The 19,034-nt window shown below is 54.7% G+C and overlaps 3 protein-coding genes across 4 annotated transcripts; 1 reads left to right on the forward strand and 2 right to left on the reverse strand.

Moving 5' to 3' along the window:
* Positions 1 to 1,276: 1,276 nt before the first annotated feature.
* On the reverse strand, positions 1,277 to 2,729 carry FAM167B (family with sequence similarity 167 member B). The gene is made up of 2 exons (XM_039233496.1): positions 2,295 to 2,729; positions 1,277 to 1,629 (listed from the first exon to the last, which is right to left on the reverse strand). The coding sequence occupies exons 1-2, from the start codon at positions 2,553 to 2,555 to the stop codon at positions 1,399 to 1,401; spliced, it is 492 nt and encodes a 163-aa protein (XP_039089427.1). The 5' UTR covers positions 2,556 to 2,729; the 3' UTR covers positions 1,277 to 1,398.
* A 1,433-nt stretch (positions 2,730 to 4,162) lies between these two features.
* On the forward strand, positions 4,163 to 10,268 carry LOC120232453 (myotubularin-related protein 9-like). The gene is given in 11 exon segments (XM_039233192.1): positions 4,163 to 5,147; positions 5,327 to 5,435; positions 5,677 to 5,802; positions 5,918 to 6,091; positions 6,598 to 6,824; positions 8,267 to 8,428; positions 8,605 to 8,746; positions 8,829 to 9,049; positions 9,871 to 10,022; positions 10,106 to 10,146; positions 10,148 to 10,268. Coding segments are annotated over 11 exon segments (1,644 nt in total). The 5' UTR covers positions 4,163 to 4,962; the 3' UTR covers positions 10,253 to 10,268.
* A 431-nt stretch (positions 10,269 to 10,699) lies between these two features.
* Positions 10,700 to 19,005, reverse strand: EIF3I (eukaryotic translation initiation factor 3 subunit I). Of its 2 annotated transcripts, none has more exons than XM_039231797.1 (11): positions 18,951 to 19,005; positions 18,753 to 18,845; positions 17,523 to 17,610; positions 17,154 to 17,219; positions 15,895 to 16,044; positions 15,675 to 15,802; positions 12,171 to 12,281; positions 11,962 to 12,051; positions 11,586 to 11,659; positions 11,026 to 11,118; positions 10,700 to 10,892 (listed from the first exon to the last, which is right to left on the reverse strand). In XM_039231797.1, exons 1-11 carry the CDS (start codon positions 18,951 to 18,953, stop codon positions 10,811 to 10,813), a joined length of 978 nt encoding a protein of 325 aa, XP_039087728.1. In that variant the 5' UTR covers positions 18,954 to 19,005; the 3' UTR covers positions 10,700 to 10,810. The 2 variants fall into 2 exon arrangements, with proteins under 2 accessions (XP_039087728.1, XP_039087735.1); XM_039231804.1 differs by lacking the exon at positions 18,951 to 19,005 and adding an exon at positions 18,357 to 18,432.
* Positions 19,006 to 19,034: the final 29 nt, after the last annotated feature.

Here is a 19,034-nt window from a genome sequence, read left to right on the forward strand (position 1 = left end):
CCCGTGTCTTCCAGATGACACGGAGGACAGGACAGCCCCCGCTAATTAGGGCCACACTTCTAATTCAGGGAGAGGCAAGGCTGCAGCCCCTGTTAGCAATGCAAGGCCTGCTACCATCTCCTGCAACAGGTGGGAGACAGACAAACATTCCCGCCCCGCCCCGCCCCCTCCCCCCCCCCACTGCAGGCAGCGGGCTGCTAGAATTTTCTGATGTAGGCAGGAGACAGGAACCTTGTCACCAGCGGCAAGCAGGCCAACAATCTCCCTTTCCTCTGGGGCCAAGCTGAGGGTGGCACCCGTCATCGGCTAAGTGTCAGGTCACCGGTGTTATGAGGAACCCTGGGTGGCCTCTCTCAGGCACAAGAGCAGGGCCTCGACCCCACCCGGAGGGAAAACATAAATGTGTCACAGTCGTCACCACCGCCACCACCGCCACCAGAGCCTACACTTAGTGAACAGGTTGGGGGAGGGGAGCCCACAGAGCATTGTTGGGGTTTGTGAGGTGGAAGCTGATGCGGCCTGCACCTCAGCTGCAGAGGGAAGGGGGAGACAGGAAATGGGTGGGGGGAAGAGGAAGCCTGAGTTGGAAAGTCAGACAAAGAGGGTAATACAGAAACAAAGGCTGAGGAGATACAATGTGAAAAAAAGAAAAAAGAAAAAAAAAGGACCCGGTGACACAGAGCCTTGCACAGCCCATCTCTGGGCCTCAGCACAATGGTACTAATACCACGGGTGACAGCAAGGATAAGCAAGACATAGTTCAAGTTTATTGAGTGCTTCTTGTGCGTTGTCTCACTTACGACCTCCTCAACCACTTGTGGGGTAAGAAGTAGCCTTTCCAGTTTAGGGCAAAAGAAACAGTTGCAGGCTTCAGGGGCCTCCTCAGGGTCGGGTAGAAATGCACTGTGGAGCTGGCTTTCAACCCAGGTCCACCAGGCCCTGCATTCTCCAGCTGCCCGGTGACCTGTCACCTTCCATGGGGGTGATGTAGGATTGTAAGTTCTTTCCCAGCTCTGGTCTTGGTAAAATCGGGAGATAGAGCGGGAGCTAGGGGGAGATGGAGGTCCATCTGTTCACCTCCACCTGGGCCTTCTCTCCTGCAGTGTAATCCCTGGTCCCAGCTACGGATGACACATGGCGACTTCGGCCTGAATAAATGACTGCAGAGACCTTGATGAGAGGCAGAGAGGGTCTTTATTGAGGAGTTTGGGGATCTGCGAGCCTCTCCCCTTCTTTCAACTCCCCCCCACCATCCCCAAGCTAGGCCAGCAGGGGCTTTATGCTTCTGGAGAGCTGAGTAACCCCTCAACCCTCCCACCACTCTTTGCGAGGTACTGGCACCTCCGGGACACCACTCCCTTCCCCTTCCCAGGAGGTCTCAGGAGGCGCAGGTGTCGCTCAACAGAGGGTGAAGCGTCGGGCACTAATGTTCATGCGGGTGAGGCCGAGGTGCCGCAGCGGCGGGGCCAGGGCCAGGCCGGCGCCTGGCTCCAGCTCCAGCTCCAGCTCGGCCTCGTCCAGCAGCTCTTGGTGCAGGTGACAGGCTTGGTCCACCTTCAGCCGGTGCAGCTGGGCCCGCAGCCGAAGCAGCTGTCCCGCCAGCTGCCGGTCCTGAGCTTGCATCTCCCGCTGCGGCCGAGAGGGGGCGTGAGACTGCTGGCCTGGTCCTCAGCCACTTTCATCATTCTTCCCTTCCTGTCAACACCCTGGGTTTTCGCACTGGCTGTGGCCTCCCGGCCCCCTCTCGCCCCAGCTTGATCCCTCCCCGTATCTCAGATCTCGCTCTAAAAGTAAATTAAGGAGAGATTGTTAAACAAATGCAGGTGCCTGGGGCCCCACCCCAGGTCAACTGAGCGGAATCTCCAATTTGGAGCCTGGACATCTTTTTGTTGCACATATTGGGTTATGAGCCACGTATGTAATGCTCGCCTCCTCACATTCTGCCTACGGTGTGGTCAGTGCCTCCTTCACTGCATCTTTGAGGTATATCAATTCCCAGAGTAGGGGAGGCCATGCCTTCCCCACCTATATCTGGTGCCAGGGCTCTGTCCCCAGAGCCACGGGAGGAGCCGGTAGTAGGTAGATTGGATGGAATGCTGCTTCGGCAAGGCTCTCTGGATAAAACATTGGACAAGTCCATCCATGGCTCCTCAGCCCCAGGACAAAGCAACAGGAGTGGGGAGTTGCTGGAGGTGAGGTCCATTCTCATCCCCTCCCCACACCCATTGTTCTTGGGTCCTAAGGATGACTGGCCCTTAGGCCCTCTGCAAGACCACCCACTCCACCCGACTCACCAGCTCCTGTCTGAGCCACTCAAGGGCAGAGTCCATTGAGTCGAAGCCGCAGAGGGCCCCAGGACCCCCCAGCCCAGGTCTGGGTTGGGCCCTGTGCCAGGCCTGGCTCTGCACCCGGGCTGTCCACTCCAGATATGAGGGCCGTCGTGTCTGCAGCTGCAGCTTGGCCGTCAGTGCCTTCACAGAGTCCAGGCTCTCTTCCTCCTCATCTTCTTCATTCTCTTCACCTACTGCCTGGAATTTCAGTGGCCCAAGGGACATGGTGGGTTTGGGGTAAGGGACAGGGCAAGGCTGCAGCTCTGGGAACCTGGGAAAGGCTGGCAGTATTGCTGGGGAGAGGTGGCGAGAGCTGAGGGTGATGGAACTGTGCCGGGGAATGTGTGATGGTGAATGTTCAAGGTGGGTCTGGAAGGCTGAGTGTGTCAGGCTGGGTGAATAGAGGGGTATGGGAGGCTGTGTGTGCAAGGGCTGGGATTTTCCTGGCCTGCTAACTCAGGAGCCACGTGATGCCCATCCGGGTGGGGGCAGGAGGAGCCCCGTTCCTCCAGCCCCTTGGATGAATTTTATTGTGTTTGCCCAGAAGGAGACACCCAGTTCCCAGAACGGAAGCTGCTCCAGGATGAGAGAAGCATCATTCACACTAGAGTCTTGGCCTTCTTCCCAAGACCCAAGTTAAGGGGGTGGGGATTGGACAGAAGGCTGGTGAGCAGTCCCTCCCTCCCCCCCATCCTCACTCATGACACTGGCCTTTTAGCAAAGGAACAGAACAAAGGAACAGGCCCATGATTCAGGAGATCTGGGTTCTGCTGCTGGCTCTGCAAGACTTTGGACAAGTCACTGACTCTCTATTCGGGACAGATCAATGATTGATTTCAAGCTATACTTTAAGGAACTTTAGGTTCCCATGGAAATCCCTTAAGGACTGTGTATGGAATAAAGGCACAGCTGTAGAAGGGCTTCTAGACCCTCTCTCTTCCTGCCCCTTCCAGGGCTTCAACCAGAGCTCTTTCCTTTTTAAACTTTGTATTGAAGTATAACATGCACACAAAAAAATTCACATATTACAAATAAAGACATGCCTTGCTGAATTCTCCCAAACTGAATGCACTTAGATAAAGATATTCAGATAAAGAATATTACTACTGGGGCGCCTAGGTGGCTCAGTCTGACTTCGGCTCAGGTCATGATCTCACGGTTCATGGGTTCAATCCCGGCATCTGGTTCTGTGCTGAAAGCTCAGAGCCTGGAGCCTGTTTCAGATTCTGTGTCTCCCTCTCTCTCTGCCCCTCCCCTGCTCATGCTTGTCTCAAAAATAAACTATAAAAAAGATTTTTAAAAAAGAGCATTACTAGCATCCAGGAAGTTCTCCTGGCCTGTCACTACTCTCCCAAGGGTAATGTTACCGTAATTTCTAACAGCAAAAAGAAAGTACACTTTTCGTGTAGTTTCCAATGGTTCTCAAATCTCAGTGTGCATGGGAATCTCCTGAAAGCCTGTTAAAAGAGACAGAGGGGGTGGAGCCTGATAATGTGCATTTCTAAGGAATTCCCATTCCAGCTGGTCTGGAATTTTACAAGTTGTACTCTTATGTCTGGTTCCTTTCACAGATTATCCCGATTTTATGTTTATGTTATAGGTGTCCACTTATGATTTCTCTTCTGTGTGTGTGTGTGTATATGCAAAACCTTTCTTTCAAAACACACACACACACACACACACACACACACACACACACACACACACATACACGTCTGGAACCTAATTGACCAAAAGGCCCTTTGAAGTTTGAAGGCAAGAATCTTATTCTTAGTAATCAGCACTAAACAGAGTGTAGGCATCATTTAAGACATGAAAGAATAATTGGATGGATGGATAGATGGATAGATGGTTCCTCCAGTAAATTCTTTAAACTCTCGTAGTTTACCAGCTCAAGTGTGTGTCTCTTGCTAGACTGAAAATCCTAATGAGCAGAAGCTTCCCCAGTCATCCTTGGGTCATCTCACTAAATACAGGACCCAGTGCAGTGTACAGGCAGTTCATATTTGGTGGAGGATGGAGTGATCAGAGATGAGGCTTCCAGGACAAAACCAGAAGTGGTCCCCATAGAGGGCGCCCTCAGGCAGCGATTTCCAGCTGTGGTGGGGGAGGGGCGCCAGCTACACAGCTGCTTGCATTTAAGGTGGACTAAGGGATTTCCCCCACCCAGCCTCAGACGTAGGGCGAGGAAGTAGACAGTTCCCAGTTTCACGCCCACACTTTCCAACCCCTTCCACCAGGGTACAAGAGAAGAGATGGTATTTTTCTTTCTTTTTTAAGTCAGCGAGTGTGGCAGCACCTGGGTTTTAAAAAAATTGTTGAGTGCCACCTGCGACCAAGGTAGGAAGTAAAGGGCTTTAAGCAAGACTATTCTTCCCATTTCACAGATGATGCCATTGAGGTTTCCTTAACAGCTTCTGGCTGTGCTCCTTGCTAAGAGTTGCTGGCAGTAGGAGGGGGAAATTCCTGTGCAACTGTTCGATCCCTTCCTCCAAGGGGCCTCCTTAACAGCTATCCTGCCGGCGTCGCCAGCTGCCCAGCCAGTTCCTGTCCCTTTCGCAACCCGCCCTCGCCCCGCCTGACGCTCCCGGGGTCTGTCTTTCTGCTGGGCCCCAGGCCCGGCTCGGGCGGAATGGAATTCTCGGAGCTGATCCGTACCGCCCGGGCCCAAGCCAAGCTCCTGAGGGGTCCGGAGTCGCCCCCACTGCGTGGCACGCTGTGCCTCACCGGCCACCACCTGCTGCTGTCGCCAGGGCCCCAGGCGACTTCAGAGCTGTGGCTGCTGCTGTTGCGCAGCGTAGACTCTATGCAGAAGCGGTGAGACGTGGCAGGGGCGTCCCCGTAGTCGGGGAGCTAGCAGCTCCGGGAGAAGAGGGGGAAGGGCAAGCGCAGTTGGAGCCCGTGCACCCTTGCATTACGTCCAATCCTAAGAAAGTCATTTCTCCTCCCCTGGTGGGTGGGCGGGGGACACTAAGCCTAAGCCCGTCCATCCCCAGGGTCACGAGAGACTCTGGCATCATCACGCTGCGCTGTAAGGACCTCCGAGTGCTGCAGCTGGAAATAGAGGGCGCGGAAGCGTCGCTGGACATCGCCCGCTCCATCGAGGTACACAAGTAGTGCACCCGAGGCCCTTAAACTACCCCTACCCCGTAACGAGGGGGAGTAAACAGGGGCCACTGCGCAAGGGGACTCAGCATCCAGTGTTACCCTGGAACACAGCTAATGATAAGGGATGCAGGGTGGCCTGGAGTAAGTGCAGAGGAGGGAGCTGAGGAGCGAAAGGGGCTGGGAGGGTGCTGGTGAGATGATTCCGACTTTGCCCAGATCGCCCAACTTCCTTCCCCAGGCGCTGTCCTCCCTGGAATCGGTCATCACTTCCTTTCCGTTCTTCTACCGTCCCAAGGGCTTGAGATTGGGCGACGCCTGGCATTTCCACCCACCCGAACGCTACTACAAGCGAGTAGCTCGCGAGGTGGGTGCGGTCCTGGGGGCCCACGGTTGTGCGAGCGCCGCGCCTGGAAGGGCCGTGGGGTCCGGACACTCACTGGGTGCCCTAGACCTGGCCTTCGCCTCTCCCTGGGCCGCAGACCAACGCTTGGCGGTTGAGCGAGGCGAACGAGGTCTTCAGCTTGTGCCCCAGTTACCCCCGCGCGGTGATCGTGCCTCGCGCAGTGGACGACGATGCCCTGGCGCGCAGCGCCCGCTTCCGCCAGGGAGGCCGCTTCCCTGTGCTCAGCTACCACCACGCGCCCAGTGGAACCGTGAGCCCGCCCCTCCCCAGACTCTGCCCCTAGGACCAACTGCGCCCCTTCTTGGCCCTTTACTGCACGGGTCCGGCCAAATCGCAGCGTGCGGGGCGGCCAGCGAGCTCCTGCCCTTTCTGGCCGCGCCCCGTTCTGCCTCCGACAGGCCCCGCCCCCCCGGCCTTCCCCAACTCTGACCCCGCCCCTCTCCTGGGCTTCGGAATCTCGCCAATCCCGGGCCCCGCCCCCCGGCCGGTCGGGCCCGCTGAGCTAAGTCCCTTCTTTGTCAACCCTGGACTCGTCCACGGTCTACTCTTCGGGTCCCTGTCCCCTCCGACTACTACACGCCCGATCCCGGGCACGGCGCCCGGCGAGTTCCGCTGCTAAGGCCCCTACGCTCCGGCCTGCCCCTGCCGGCTTTAGACCCGCCCTAGTGCGTAGACCCTCCCTAGGGGCTCCGGGAGTGGAGTCCCCAAGCCAAGGCTGGGTGGCTACGGCTTCCGGAGCGCAGTCCGGGTCCGCAGGTGCTGCTACGTTCCAGCCAGCCGCTGACTGGTCCCCAGAAAAGGCGCTGCGCTGAGGACGAGGAGCTGCTGCGAGCTGTGCTGGCGGGGGTTCGCCCTGGGGCCCGGGGCTTCATCGTGGACACGCGCTCGGCTCAGGCCGCCAAAGAGGCCCGCGTGACCGGCGGCGGTACCGAGGCCAAAGCCGCCTACCCTGGCTGGAAACGGCTGCACCGGCCCCTGGAGAGGTGAAGGGTCTTCCCATCCTCTCCTAGGCGCTCTCCTACAGAACTCTCCGTGGACGGGGGGGGGGGGGGGGGGGGGGGGGGGTAAGAGTAGGAATAGGGGGTGTCTTCCCCTAGGAGCTGTCAGGCATTTCCGGGTAGCCATCCCGCCAGGTGGGCATCCCCACTTGCACACCCCCAATGACAGCTCACTCCTCTCCAGGCACCCCAACTTTGCCTGGAAAGAAAAAGTCTCTTTACATTAAACGGACTTTCTTCCAGGAACGACCTCACCACACACACACACACACACACACACACACACACACACCCCTCCCCATTGGTCCCAGCCCTGCCCCGACCTCACCACACACACACACACACACACACACACACACACACACACACACCCCTCCCCATTGGTCCCAGCCCTGCCCCGAGGGCTGGACCTGCGCAGCTGTACCCATTCCCTGGGTCTCCAGGTGCTGGTAGTACAGAGAGGAGGTCCTAAGGGAGTTTTTGGGCTTTGAGGAAGCTCCCCTATCCAGAATACAAAACCGTTTATCCCTTTATTCAGCCACTGCTGACTGAGCACCAGGGGCTGAGATGGTGGCCAGCCCAGAGGTGGCTGGGAGATGAGCGGTAAATCGGCAGTTAGGATGCAGTGTGATCAGCAGCAGCACAGAGCAGGCGCCCCTCTCCTGTGTGCAGGTAGTGCAGAGAAAGCATCCCTTATACTGGACGCCGGAAAGGAGTTAGAGAGCAGGACATTGAACTGCGGAGCTCCTGGCCGTTTGTCCTGCTTGGGGAGCTGCGAGTGTGTCACTCTGGTGGGAGTAGAGAGTAGAGGGTAGAGAGAGATGGGGCTAAAGGGGTGACAGCGACCAGAGCAAAGGTCTTGAATGCCACGATTATGAGCTTAGACTTTAACCTGAAGGCAGAGGGAGCCACTGAAGGCTTTTAAACAGGGTTGGAAAAGTCTCCATTAGATTTTCTGGGGGGAGGTCACATGGGTGATCTTGAGCAGAGCAGTTTCTGGGAAGTAGGGGCAGATACCAGAATCCTAAAAGTATTGTGTTTCTCTCGTCAGACAGGGGCTCCCTAGGGAGTACTGTGCTGCTCCCATCAGATTGGGCGACTTCAAGGGTACCGTCAACACTTCAATCAAATTGGGGGTTTCCCATGGCATTGTTTCCCCAGAGGGTTGAGTGACCTCTCCCCAGGTACCCCCCCCAACAGAGTAGGTCTCCCCCAAGGGGTCTTGGGTCTCCTCCAGCAGATTGGGGAATCCTCAAAGATACCAAATCATTCCCATCAGATTAGGTGAGCTCCCCAAAGGGTCCTGTGTCCCTCTTGTCGAAAGGGCTCCTCGGAGGGGTCCCTCGTTGGTCTGCAGCACTTGTTGCCAGGCTGTGCTCACCAGAGCTTGGGCTGGAGATGGGATGACCAGATTCCCACTTGTGCAGGGGACGGCCCCTACAGGAGAGCTTTGTGTGCTTGGTGGAGGCCTGCAGGGATGTGGAGCAGAGCATGGACTGCTGGCTTGGTCGACCAGAAGGCTGCCGCTGGCTGGCACATGTGAAAGAGGCACTGAGCACCGCCTGCCTAGCAGCCCAGGGCATGGAGAAGTAAGGCCCCGCCCTACAAGGCAGAGAACAGGGTGGACGGGCAGGGCTCTCAACCTCTGGGCACACAACCGAGTCTCAGTAAGCACATACAGCCTAGAAATGGGCCCATTCGATTCCTGGCCCAGCCACCCCCACTGGGGAGGGACTGGCCACTGTTAATTAGTCCTGGCCCACAGGGAAGGGGCCTGCATCCTGGTACATGGGGCTGAAGGCACGGATAGCACGCTGCTTGTGACTTCGCTGGTCCAGCTCATTCTGGACCCCTTGAGCCGGACCATGGCTGGATTCCAGGAACTAGTGGAGCGGGAGTGGATCCAGGTAAGTGGACACTCAGCCCCAGCCCTGCCCCTCCATCCAGAAACCCTGCTTCCTTGTGCCCATGGCTCTGCCCCCTTCCCAGGCCGGCCACCCCTTCCAGCTGCGCTGTGCCCACTCGGCCTTCTCCCATGCCCGCCCCAAGCACGAGGCACCCACCTTTCTCCTCTTCCTGGACTGCGTGTGGCAGCTGGGCCGCCAGTTTCCGCTGTCGCTGGAGTTTGGGGAGGGGCTGCTGTTGGCCCTGTTTGAGCACGCCTATGCCTCCCCTTTTGGCACCTTCCTCTGCAACAGCGAAAAGGAGAGGTGAGCTAAGGGGGTGTCAAGGTGGGCCAGGGGCCAGGCACAGGACGGGGGTCAGACAGCTGCTGTGTCAGCACCTATGTCCCTAGAAGCCATCTTTCCCTTTTGAATGAGTTTCTCTTTGGGGAAAACTGGAGTGTTCTCTCCTCCCGTCTCCAAGTCCCACCCTTCCTCCTAACTTCTGCAAACCCAGATTTGAATGGGTCTGAGGCCAATCCTACAGACCTACCCACTCTGTCCAGAGCCAAGGGCAAGTGCACCCCTAGCTTAAAAATGAGGACCTAAGGGGAAAGTTGCTGCAAAATAAATCATTTCTTTGCAGGGTTGATTCTAGTGAAGTACCAGTGTAGAGGCTGAACACTGAGTCGTATTGTTTGGGCTTAACTTCCAGTGCCACCTCGGCGCTGCTGGGGGAATCCTAGGATTCCCACAGCTATAGTTCCCGTCACCAGCTTTAAAAAATCACCAACATTCACTTGGGCCCATTCCCACTTTCTTGCTCTCCGCAGCCTCCTGTCCTCTAAGTATTTCCATGCTTTTGCCCACCTGGTGAACTTCTGCTGACAGACCCAGCCCAAGTGGCACATTCTCGGTGTGCCCTCCGTGATGCTTCCAGGCAGAGCTAAACAGAACCCCTGAACAACTAGGGCTTTGACTTGTTCCACTTTATTCTAGTGCTCAGTACAGGATCTGACTGGCAAGAACATTTGCAGGAAAAAGGAGAGGTTATCATGGCCCCGGGATGGCTGTCACCCTACTAACCAGGGTCCCCAATCCAGAATCCCAGAAGGCAGAGCTGGAGTCTGGAAACTCACTCCCTACAGATGCCTGTGTGAAGTGAGGACTCGAACACACTCCTTGTGGTCTGGGCTCAACCAGCCAAAAGAGCAGCGGAAACTCCGGAACCCACTCTACGTCCCCAATCCCTTGGCCATCTGGCCCTCCGTGGAGCCCCAGAGCCTGCGACTCTGGCAAGGTGACCCTCCCACCCCACCTTCTTCCCTGGGGAGCTCGCTATCCGCTCTGTTCAGCTTCCTTATCTGTCCTCCTCCTCCTCAGGCCTGTTTCTGCGCCGGATCCGCCCGCCTGAACCTTCAAGGGGCAGCATGGGAGGTGTGGCAAATAGTGACAGATAAGAAGACCAGAGCTCCTGGGGTGCCTGGGTGGCTCAGTGGGTTAAACGTCGGACTTTGGCTCAGGTCATGATCTCATGGTTCGTGGGTTTGAGCCCCGCCATCGGGTTCTGTGCTGACAGCTCAGAGCCTGGAGCCGGTTTTGGATTCTGTGTCTCCCTCTCTCTCTGCCCCTCCCCAACTCGTGCTCTCTCTCTCTCAAAAATAAATAAAACACAAAAACTAAAAAAGAAGATTGAGCTCCCTCAGCCAACAGTTTCAACCTCTGAGCCCCAATGTTAAGTGCTGGCTCCTTAGGCAGTGCCTGAGGCGTTCCTGAGAACTCTCCAGGTCCCTCGGCACCTCAGACCTTGGATGAGGGCACCCGTGAGCCAGCAGAGCCCGTGATACCGAAGCTCCAGGTCTGAAGTGTCCGTGTGTGGGGGAGAAGGTCCAAATTTTTAATAAAGATACCTGCGACTGGCATCAGCTCCCTGGGTGTCACCTTGAAGGGAAAATGATATAACAATCCCCACAAAACTTCTCACCAGAAACCATTTATTTCCAAACTAATTTATTTTCTCAGAGTCCAAAACTTTCTGTGAGTCCTGGCCCAGAAACTTCCCCTGGTCCCGATGGAGATCCAAGCTTCTTATGCCTCAAACTCAAATTCAAAGTACTGTGGGTCAAAATAGTGGATGCGGACATAACCATCTTCGCCACCGCTGCTGTAGCTGGAAAGAGAAGAGCCAGGGGCTAGTCGGGTGCCCCTCTAGGGGGGTGGAGGGGCAAGCCTGTGGGGCAGGGCATGGTGATGGGGTGGAGGCCAAACCCGGATTGAGCTCAGCTCCCTGCACAGAGCCCTACCTCTTGCCATCGGGGTGGAAGGCAACGCTGTTGATGGGTCCGAAGTGACCCTTGACTCTTCCAAACTCTTCTTCAAAGGCCAAGTGGAAGAACCTGGAGGAGGGTGGTGGGAAGGGACAATTCACTCTCCATCTCCTTCCAAGGCACGGTGGACGTACCACTCCCCAAACGGAAGGTAGAGAGTGGGGAATGTGAACAAAATGAGAGGAGAGGCAGACTGGATAGTTAGCTCCCTTACTGCATGCTGTGCAGCAAGCGCCAGCTCGTGAACTTGTGCATTTAATCTGCACAACTGTATGAGATCAGTGTATTATCGCTGTCCCCATTACACAATCGAGAAAATTGGGGCACCGAGAAATACGAGGATGTGTCCAGGGCTTCGGAGTGGGCCCAAGGTCATGCTGTAACTGCTGGATCACACACCTGTTCCCAGGAGGGCCACAAATCTGGCTGCACCTCCTAGCAGCCAAAGACATAAGGGAAGTCTTGGGAATATGGTTTGTGTCCATCAGGAAAGACACTCCATTGGGTTTTGATTTGGAAGTGCCCCCCCCCTTTACCTGGCTTCAAACTTGCCAATCCTGGTGGAGGTGGTGGTCACATCCATGGCTTCCTGACCACCGCCCAGCACCACCTGGAGGGAAGAAGAAACTCTAGACAGGCCCCAAGGGCAGACAAGTCCATTTTCTGTTTCTTACCCCCAGTCCATAAGCTTTTAATATCTCCCACATCAGACTAGAAGAATGCTAAGGGCAGGGCCAAACAGATACGTCAGCCACCTCCTGGCCTATTCCCTGGGGCCTCCCGATCATTCAGCCTTCTCTTCGCTCTCCTCTCCAGCTGACACTATTTCCCCCAGAATTCAGATATCCACGGACACCTAGATGCTGGAAGCATTCCGAGGTGTCAGCAGAAGCCTGGGTGCGGTTCCCTTACGTGGTCATAGTTGGGGGAGAGGGCGGCCGAGTTGACTGGACGTTCTGTCCGGAAAGTCTTCTGGTGTTCCAGAGTTGTGGAGTCAAAGAGCTAGAGAGAGAAGACAGGGGAAGGCAATCTGTAGAAGGAGTCTTCTTGGGGGAAGTCGGGCAAGCTGAAAGCCTTCAGGACGGTGGGAGCCCTGTGCCAGACCCCTTGCCCAGGCTCACCTTGGCCGTGTTGTCCTTGGAGGCGGTGACAAACATGGTCATGTCCCTGGATAACTGGATGTCATTGATCTGTCGGGAGTGCTCCTTAACATTCACCAGTACCTCTCCAGACTGGGGAAGGTGGAAGAGGAAGAGTGAGGCTCTGGGTGGCCAGACTTCCACTGGTCCCACTGCTCAGCGGGGCTTCTATACTGTCCCCTGTCCCAGCCAGGGGAGGGGAGGTCTGGGTTGGGATGGCCTGGGTCTCCCCTGAACCAACATTTGCCCCCCTCCGAAGCCCACATCTGAACCCGGCCCATGTATGCACATTTCATGAACGCTGCTAGTCCATTTACGAACATACCCGTTTATGGTGACAAAACGGTTTATCTATGGACCTATTAATTAACCAGCACATTACAAGGGCAGAGCACTTTTCACTTAATCCTTTCAACAGTCACAATTTGCCAAGCACTGTGCCATACGCTTGACACCTGTTTTCTATTTTTTTTTTTTTTTTTTTAGAAAGAGAGAGGGAGTCGAGGGAAAGGGCAGAGAGAGAATCCCAAGCAGGCCTGTCAGGACAGAGCCTGATGCAGGGCTCAAACTCACGAATGAACAGATCATGACCTGATCGGAAATCAAGAGTTGGGCATTCAACTGAGCCACGCAGGCGCCCCTGAAGAACATTTTCTTTTTTTCTTTTTTTTTTATTTATTAGACAGAGACAGAGCATGAGTGGGGGAGGGGCAGAGAGAGAGAGAGGGAGACACAGAATCTGAAACAGGCTCCAGGCTCTGAGCTGTGAGCACAGAACCTGATGCGGAGCTCGAACCCACGAACCACGAGATCATGACCTGAGTGAAGTCGGACGCTTAACCTACTGAGCCACACAGGCGCCCCTGAAGAACATTTTCAAAGGAAGAAAGTAAGGTTCCGAGAGGTGGTGTGACCCACCCGCTGGAGATCGTGCAGGCTGTAAAGGGCAGAGCGCCCACGTTCACCCCTCCCCAGCCAGGGTCGGAGTCACGGTCCACAAGGACTGCTGTGTGTCCAGCTTTTTTTTAAGATCTCCGAGGGCCACTTCACCTCCTGATTTCCCCACCCACTCAGCAACCGGCTAGCCTGTACAGTACAAAGAGCCGAGTTTGAAAGTCTGCCCTCAAAGCACCTTTCTGTGCCTCAATTTCTCTATCTAGAAAACAAGATTACTAAAAGCCCACCACCGAGGATCACTGTAGGCACACGGGGACTGTGTCTTGTTTGACTTTGTTGTGACATGAACCTGGTCTACACTGCAGACACTGGTTAGATGATTAAAAGGCCTTTTGAGCACTGTGCCTCACACACACTAGACCCTCAGAGAACTCTCCTTAATTATTTTTGTTGTTGTTTTTAAATAAGCTTTATGCTCATTGCGGGGCTTAAACTCATGACCCCAAGATTGAGAACTGCATGCCCTATGGGCCGAGCCAGCCAGTTGCCCCTTTCCTGAATTATTTTTTAACTTACAAAAATTTTTTTCAATATTTATTTATTTTTGAGACAGAGACAGAGCATGAGCAGGGAAGGGGCAGAGAGAGAGGGAGATACAGAATGTGAAGCAGGCTCCAAGCTGTCATCATAGAGCCCAATGTGGGGCTTGAACCCACAGACCATGAGATCATGACCTGAGCTAAAGTCAGACCCTTAACCGACTGAGATACCCAGGTATGCCTAAACTTTATAAAAGAATGTTTATTTTTGAGAGACAGGGAGAACAAGTGGGGGGGGGGCGGGGGGGGGGTGGACAGAGGATCTGAAGTGCGCTCCATGCTGACAGCAGCAAGACTGATGCAGGGTTCAAACTCATGAACCTCGAGATCATGACCTGAGCTGAAATTGGACACTCAACTGACTGGGCCACCTAGGTGCCCCATTCCTGAATTATTTTTACCTATTCTGTGGGAAGGATGTATTTTTATCTCCTTCATAAATGTGGACACACGGTAGGGACATATGTGGCTCCAGTATTTCGGGGAATAAGCACCAGCTTTGCAGTCAGGCCTGTCTGAAGGCACAGATCAGCTCCACTATTCGCTGGCATCAAGCATTCTTTACACCTTTGACTTTGGTTTCCATTCCCTTCCTGCAGGTAGGTGTGGGGCCTAGTGGACTACAGTCAGTGTTTGCTGAGTGACTGACTAACCTTTATGGCAGTACACTCCAGCACTGCCCAGGCACCTAAATGAGAAATCCAAGACAGCCTGGGCTTGCCCCTTTCCTTCCCCCATCTCATCAGTCACCCCTAAATGTCTCTCAACTGTCAGGAGCTCCATACCTCCAGAGATATTGCCTCATTCAGGTCCATTCTCTGAAATGGACTATACCTGGAAAAGCCTTCTAAAGAGAAAAATCTAGGGCACCTGGGTGGCTCAGTCAGTTAAGTGTCCGACTTCGGCTCAGGTCATGATCTTGCAGTCTGTGGGTTCAAGCCCCATGTCAGGCTCTGTGCTGACAGCTAGCTCAGAGCCTGGAGCCTGTTCATATTCTGTATCTCCCTCTCTCTCTGACCCTCCCCTGCTCATGCTCTCTCTCTCTCTCTCAGAAATAAATTAAAAAAAAAAAATAGAAAAATCTGATTACCAATAACCAATTAAAGAGTCCCTGCTGCCCAAAGGAAAATCACAGTTCCTTTACCTCCTGATATTCAAAAACTCAAGTCGCTATGCACTTTCTCCAATACTGTGTCCCAAGGACACCAGACTCTCTTCTGACCAGTCCCCCTATTCCTTCAACTCCATGCTTTTGTGTGTGCTGTTCCTTTCACCTGTGGAACTGCCTCTCCCTTGCTTGAAGCTCTATTTATTCTTCACGGCTTAATGTACGTGCCACCTTCTCTGTGACGGAGGGCACTTTCTGTGCTTGGCTGGGACCTCGATGGTGGCACAACTCACAACCTGACTCATGTGTTAGCTGTTGGCCAGTCTGTCTCCCTGGGGACAGGGCGCACATCTGATTCATGTCTTTGTCCTCAGGGCCCAGCATGACGCCCGGCACTCAGCAGTGGCAGGAAAATGCTTCCTTGTGATCATTATTAACCTATCCAGAGGACTCTGTGACAAGTTTTTCTTTATTAAGTTTTTTGTTTTTGAGAGAGAGAGCGAGAGACAGAGAGTGTACGAGCTGGGGAGAGGCAGACACAGAATTTGAAGCAGGACCCAGGCTCTGAGCTGTTAGCACTGAGCCCGACACGGGACTCGAACTCATGAATGTGTGAGATCATGACCTGAGCTGAAGTCGGACACTCAACCGACTGAGACACCCAGGTGCCCCTGTGACAAGTTTTTCCGAAGGCCTGATGTCATTTGATCCTTGCAAAGGTTTACAGATAAACAGGCTCAGTGAAGTACCTTGCCCTGAATTCACACACCTCCAAAGTGGTGAACTCTGTATCTGAACCCAGCCCCTGCTCTTCACTACTGTGCTGTCCTGCCCCTTGAAGGGGATCATTCAGGGGGGCTTGAGCCCCACCCACCTCCTCACCTTGGCACTATATTGGTTGAGCTCTCCGCCCTCATGGCCTGCGATGATGCACTCCCCCAGGGGCCCCCAAACGGCACTGGTGATCTTGGAGTCGTTGCATGGGATCTTCATGTAGGGCTCGTTGTTGTCTGCGTGCAGGATAGGAGGTCAGGCCCTGGGCTCCGGAGCTACGCCCTGTCCCCCAGCCCCGGTCCTCATCCCCACCCCAGCACTGCCTCACCGATCTGGCTTGGATCCCGCAGGTCAAAGAAGCTCACGAAGCACTGGTAGCCCATCTGCTTGTCCGTGGAGAACATGATGATATTGCCTCCAAAGTCAAAGCCACACGTCCGGACAGCCGAATTGGTCTTGAGTAGGGCCAGCTGCTTCCCTGGGAACAGGCAGGAATGTGGGTGACCCTTGTCTAATGCCATCGAGAAGACACTCTCTACACCTGCCTACCCTCCTAGTCACTGCTTCTCCTCTGGACCCCAACCCACCACCACCTTGGTGGCTACGCTTTAGCTCAAGGGTTTTTGCTTCCTCTCCATCTCTCCTCAGTTTGTTTTTTTTTTTTTTAACATTGTATTTATTTCTGAGAGAGAGAGAGAGAGAGAGAGGCAGCGTGAGCTGGGGAGGGTCAGAGAGAGAGGGGGATACAGAATCCGAAGCAGGCTCCAGGCTCTAAGCTAGCTGTCAGCACAGAGCCCGATGCGAGGCTCGAACCCACAAACCATGAGATCATGACCTGAGCCGAAGTCAGACACTTAACCGACTGAGCCACCCAGCCGCCCCTCTCCATCCCTCCTCCGACATCCTGCCGCTGTGGCACTGCTCTCAGAGCGGTATTGGTCTTCTCAGAATTTCTCTGCGTGTCTCCTGTACGCAGCATAGAGCTGGCACAGAACTGGGTGCCCAGTAAATATTTATTCCATGGAGCAGGCGAATAGGCTCCGTGTCTTCGGTCTGTTCTTCCAGTGCTCCCCACGGCCACTGGAGTTTACTAAAACCAAACACGCTCTGCCCCATGCAGGGACCTCCACAGCATACCAGGTCCGACGGAACAAAGCCAAGCTCCTGGGTTTGGCATTCAGGGCCTATTCTGACCCTTGCCGGCCTCGTCTTCTCTCTTGTCTGTCTACTTCATCTCCTAAGAAGCAGAAACTCCCCACAGATCAGATGACTTGGACAGGACACTTGCCATGCTTTCATTCCAGTCCGTGCCACGGCGATGACCTCTTTCTCATGCTTTCAACCCCAGCTCATGTGACATTTTTCTTGGGAAACCTTCCCGGGATGCTCCCATCCCCAACCCAGGCAATCAGCTGCCCCTGTCTGGCCTTCCACAGCGCTCTGTGCTTTTCTCCAACATGGCTTACACCTCACGGCAATGCCTCTTTTTTTTTCTTCTTAGCTTATTTAGTTTCAGGGTGGGGTGGGGGGAACGGGACCGAGGATCCAAAGTGGGCTCTGTGGAAAAAGTAAATGATCCAGGCTTACCTGTTTCACAGTCCCAGAGACGACAGCTATTGTCAGCTGAGCCGGTGAGGACATGTTTGGTGTCCCCTGAAGAGGGTGTTAAGAAATATGACCAAGTTCACTGAGCCCCCGTCCTCCTGGAAAACCAACTGAATCACCTCCCCATGCAGCCCCGGCCAGCCCTCCTTCCTCTCTTACCTCGGAGCATTCTACTCTCCTCATCTAGAACTGGAATCTGTCCTGAATGTTCCCCCAAGCAGGGAACAGACTGGGGATTAGGAGGCAAATGTCATTCCCTAGACCCGCAACAGCACCCCAAACTCCGAGTTGGCGGCCTCTCCGTGGCCGGCAGAGCCTGGGGGCACAGATGCAGAGCAAAGCCAAGGATACAGTCGGCGTCCACACACCACACGGCTCCAGTATGGCCCATGTAAGTGCCCAGCCTCTCACCGTTCACAGAGTACCACACGTTGACAATCTGGAGGAGTTAATGACAGTGACGCAGGGTAAACATCCCAGGCAGAGCAACGGCCTTCCTGTTCCCCAGGAACCCTCCACAGCCGCTAGCGAGGCCACATTTTACCCTCTCCTGCTCATCTCCTAGGAGACAGCAGGTTGCTGGTAAAAAGACCAGCTCCTGGATTCTCCCCGCTTCCTGCAGGCAAATGGCAGGGCAGTCAGGAGGCTTGCAAAATCATCTCTATGCCATCGTCCCAGCCCGCCCCCTAGCTCTCAAACACAGTGCTTCTCTCCTCTGAGCTTACTTTCCTATCTGTAAAATGGCCACAACGATAATGCCTTCTTCAAAGGGTAGCTGTGAGGCTTCAATAAAATGGGGTCTAAAAAAGTTTAAATGTAAGTGACCAACAATTCTCCATTCATACACATCAGGTACTTACTGGTGCTAAGCTGCTAAGCTCCCTACTTGAATCTCATTTAACCCTGAAGGCAACCCCACCAGGGAGGTACTATCTGTACCCATAATTTATAAAAAAGGAAATGAAGTTTAGAAAGATTAAATGACAGGCTCAGAGTCACAGTGCTATTGGATGTGGGGGTCACGATTCAAATCAGGTCTGCAGGCTTCCCGTCTCCCGCTTTTAGCCACTAGAGTTTTCTTTCATACGGAGGTCCGTCAAAGGGCAGTGCTGGGAGGGGCTGTTTGCACTCAGTGAAAGGGAGGATGGCGCCCAGCAGGACCGACTGAAATGGGCCCAGGGATACCTCCATTGAGTCCTCTGTTGTCCCTCACAGCTCAAGGATCAGCTTTCCCTCTCTAGAGGTGGTGTGTTCGCCTACCCTGAAAGAATAGTTTTGTTCTTTCACAGAGTGGTCTCTTCCCAGTCCCCTGATCTCCGTCTCCCTCCCACAAAGGTCTCTTGCTTTTTTTTTTTTCCCTCCCGGCTACTCCCTTCTACCAACGACTGCGTTCTTTCCAGGTAAAATGCTCTCGTCCACCCACTCCCGGGATGGTCTCTCTCTACTTCTCAGGATGGGGCGCTCTCTGGTTCCCCTCTCGGGCAAAACTGGCTTGTCCACCCACGGCCCAGTGAGAGTGAACTCGCCCCCTCTCGGCCCCGGCTGCAAGGTCCCGCCGGCCCGCCCTCTGCCGACGCTCACAGGGTCCTTGGCCACGGTGAAGAGGAGGTCTCCCTCGCGGTTGTACTTAATCTGCGTAATGGACCGCTCATGGCCCTGCAGCAGGATCGGCTTCTGTGGGGACAGGACGGGAGTGTCAGCGCCAAATATCGGCCCCTGCCCCAACTCCAGACCCCTCCAAAGGCCCTCATGCTAACATCCCAACTTAGGGAAGCTCACCATGCCGGCGTCAAAGGAGGAAAGCAGCAACGTGAGTAGGACCGGAAGGGGCTTTGGCGCCACTTCCGGATTGTGGGTCTCCGC

The sequence above is a fragment of the Hyaena hyaena genome, unplaced genomic scaffold (assembly GCF_003009895.1).
Source record: "Hyaena hyaena isolate Hyena2069 unplaced genomic scaffold, ASM300989v1 scaffold_3, whole genome shotgun sequence".
NCBI lineage: Eukaryota > Metazoa > Chordata > Mammalia > Carnivora > Hyaenidae > Hyaena > Hyaena hyaena.

Bases quoted from the DNA above. Each gene is read 5' to 3' on its own strand.
- FAM167B (XM_039233496.1), bottom strand. From the start codon at position 2,555: ATGTCCCTTGGGCCACTGAAATTCCAGGCAGTAGGTGAAGAGAATGAA. The intron at 1,630-2,294 runs GTGAGTCGGGTG...TCTCGGCCGCAG, and splicing joins AGTGGCTCAGACAGGAGCTG to CGGGAGATGCAAGCTCAGGA.
- EIF3I (XM_039231797.1), bottom strand. The intron at 12,282-15,674 runs GTGAGGAGGTGG...CACCTTCCCCAG, and splicing joins TCAACCAATATAGTGCCAAG to TCTGGAGAGGTACTGGTGAA. The intron at 10,893-11,025 runs GTAGGGCTCTGT...TTCTCTTTCCAG, and splicing joins TTCCACCCCGATGGCAAGAG to CTACAGCAGCGGTGGCGAAG.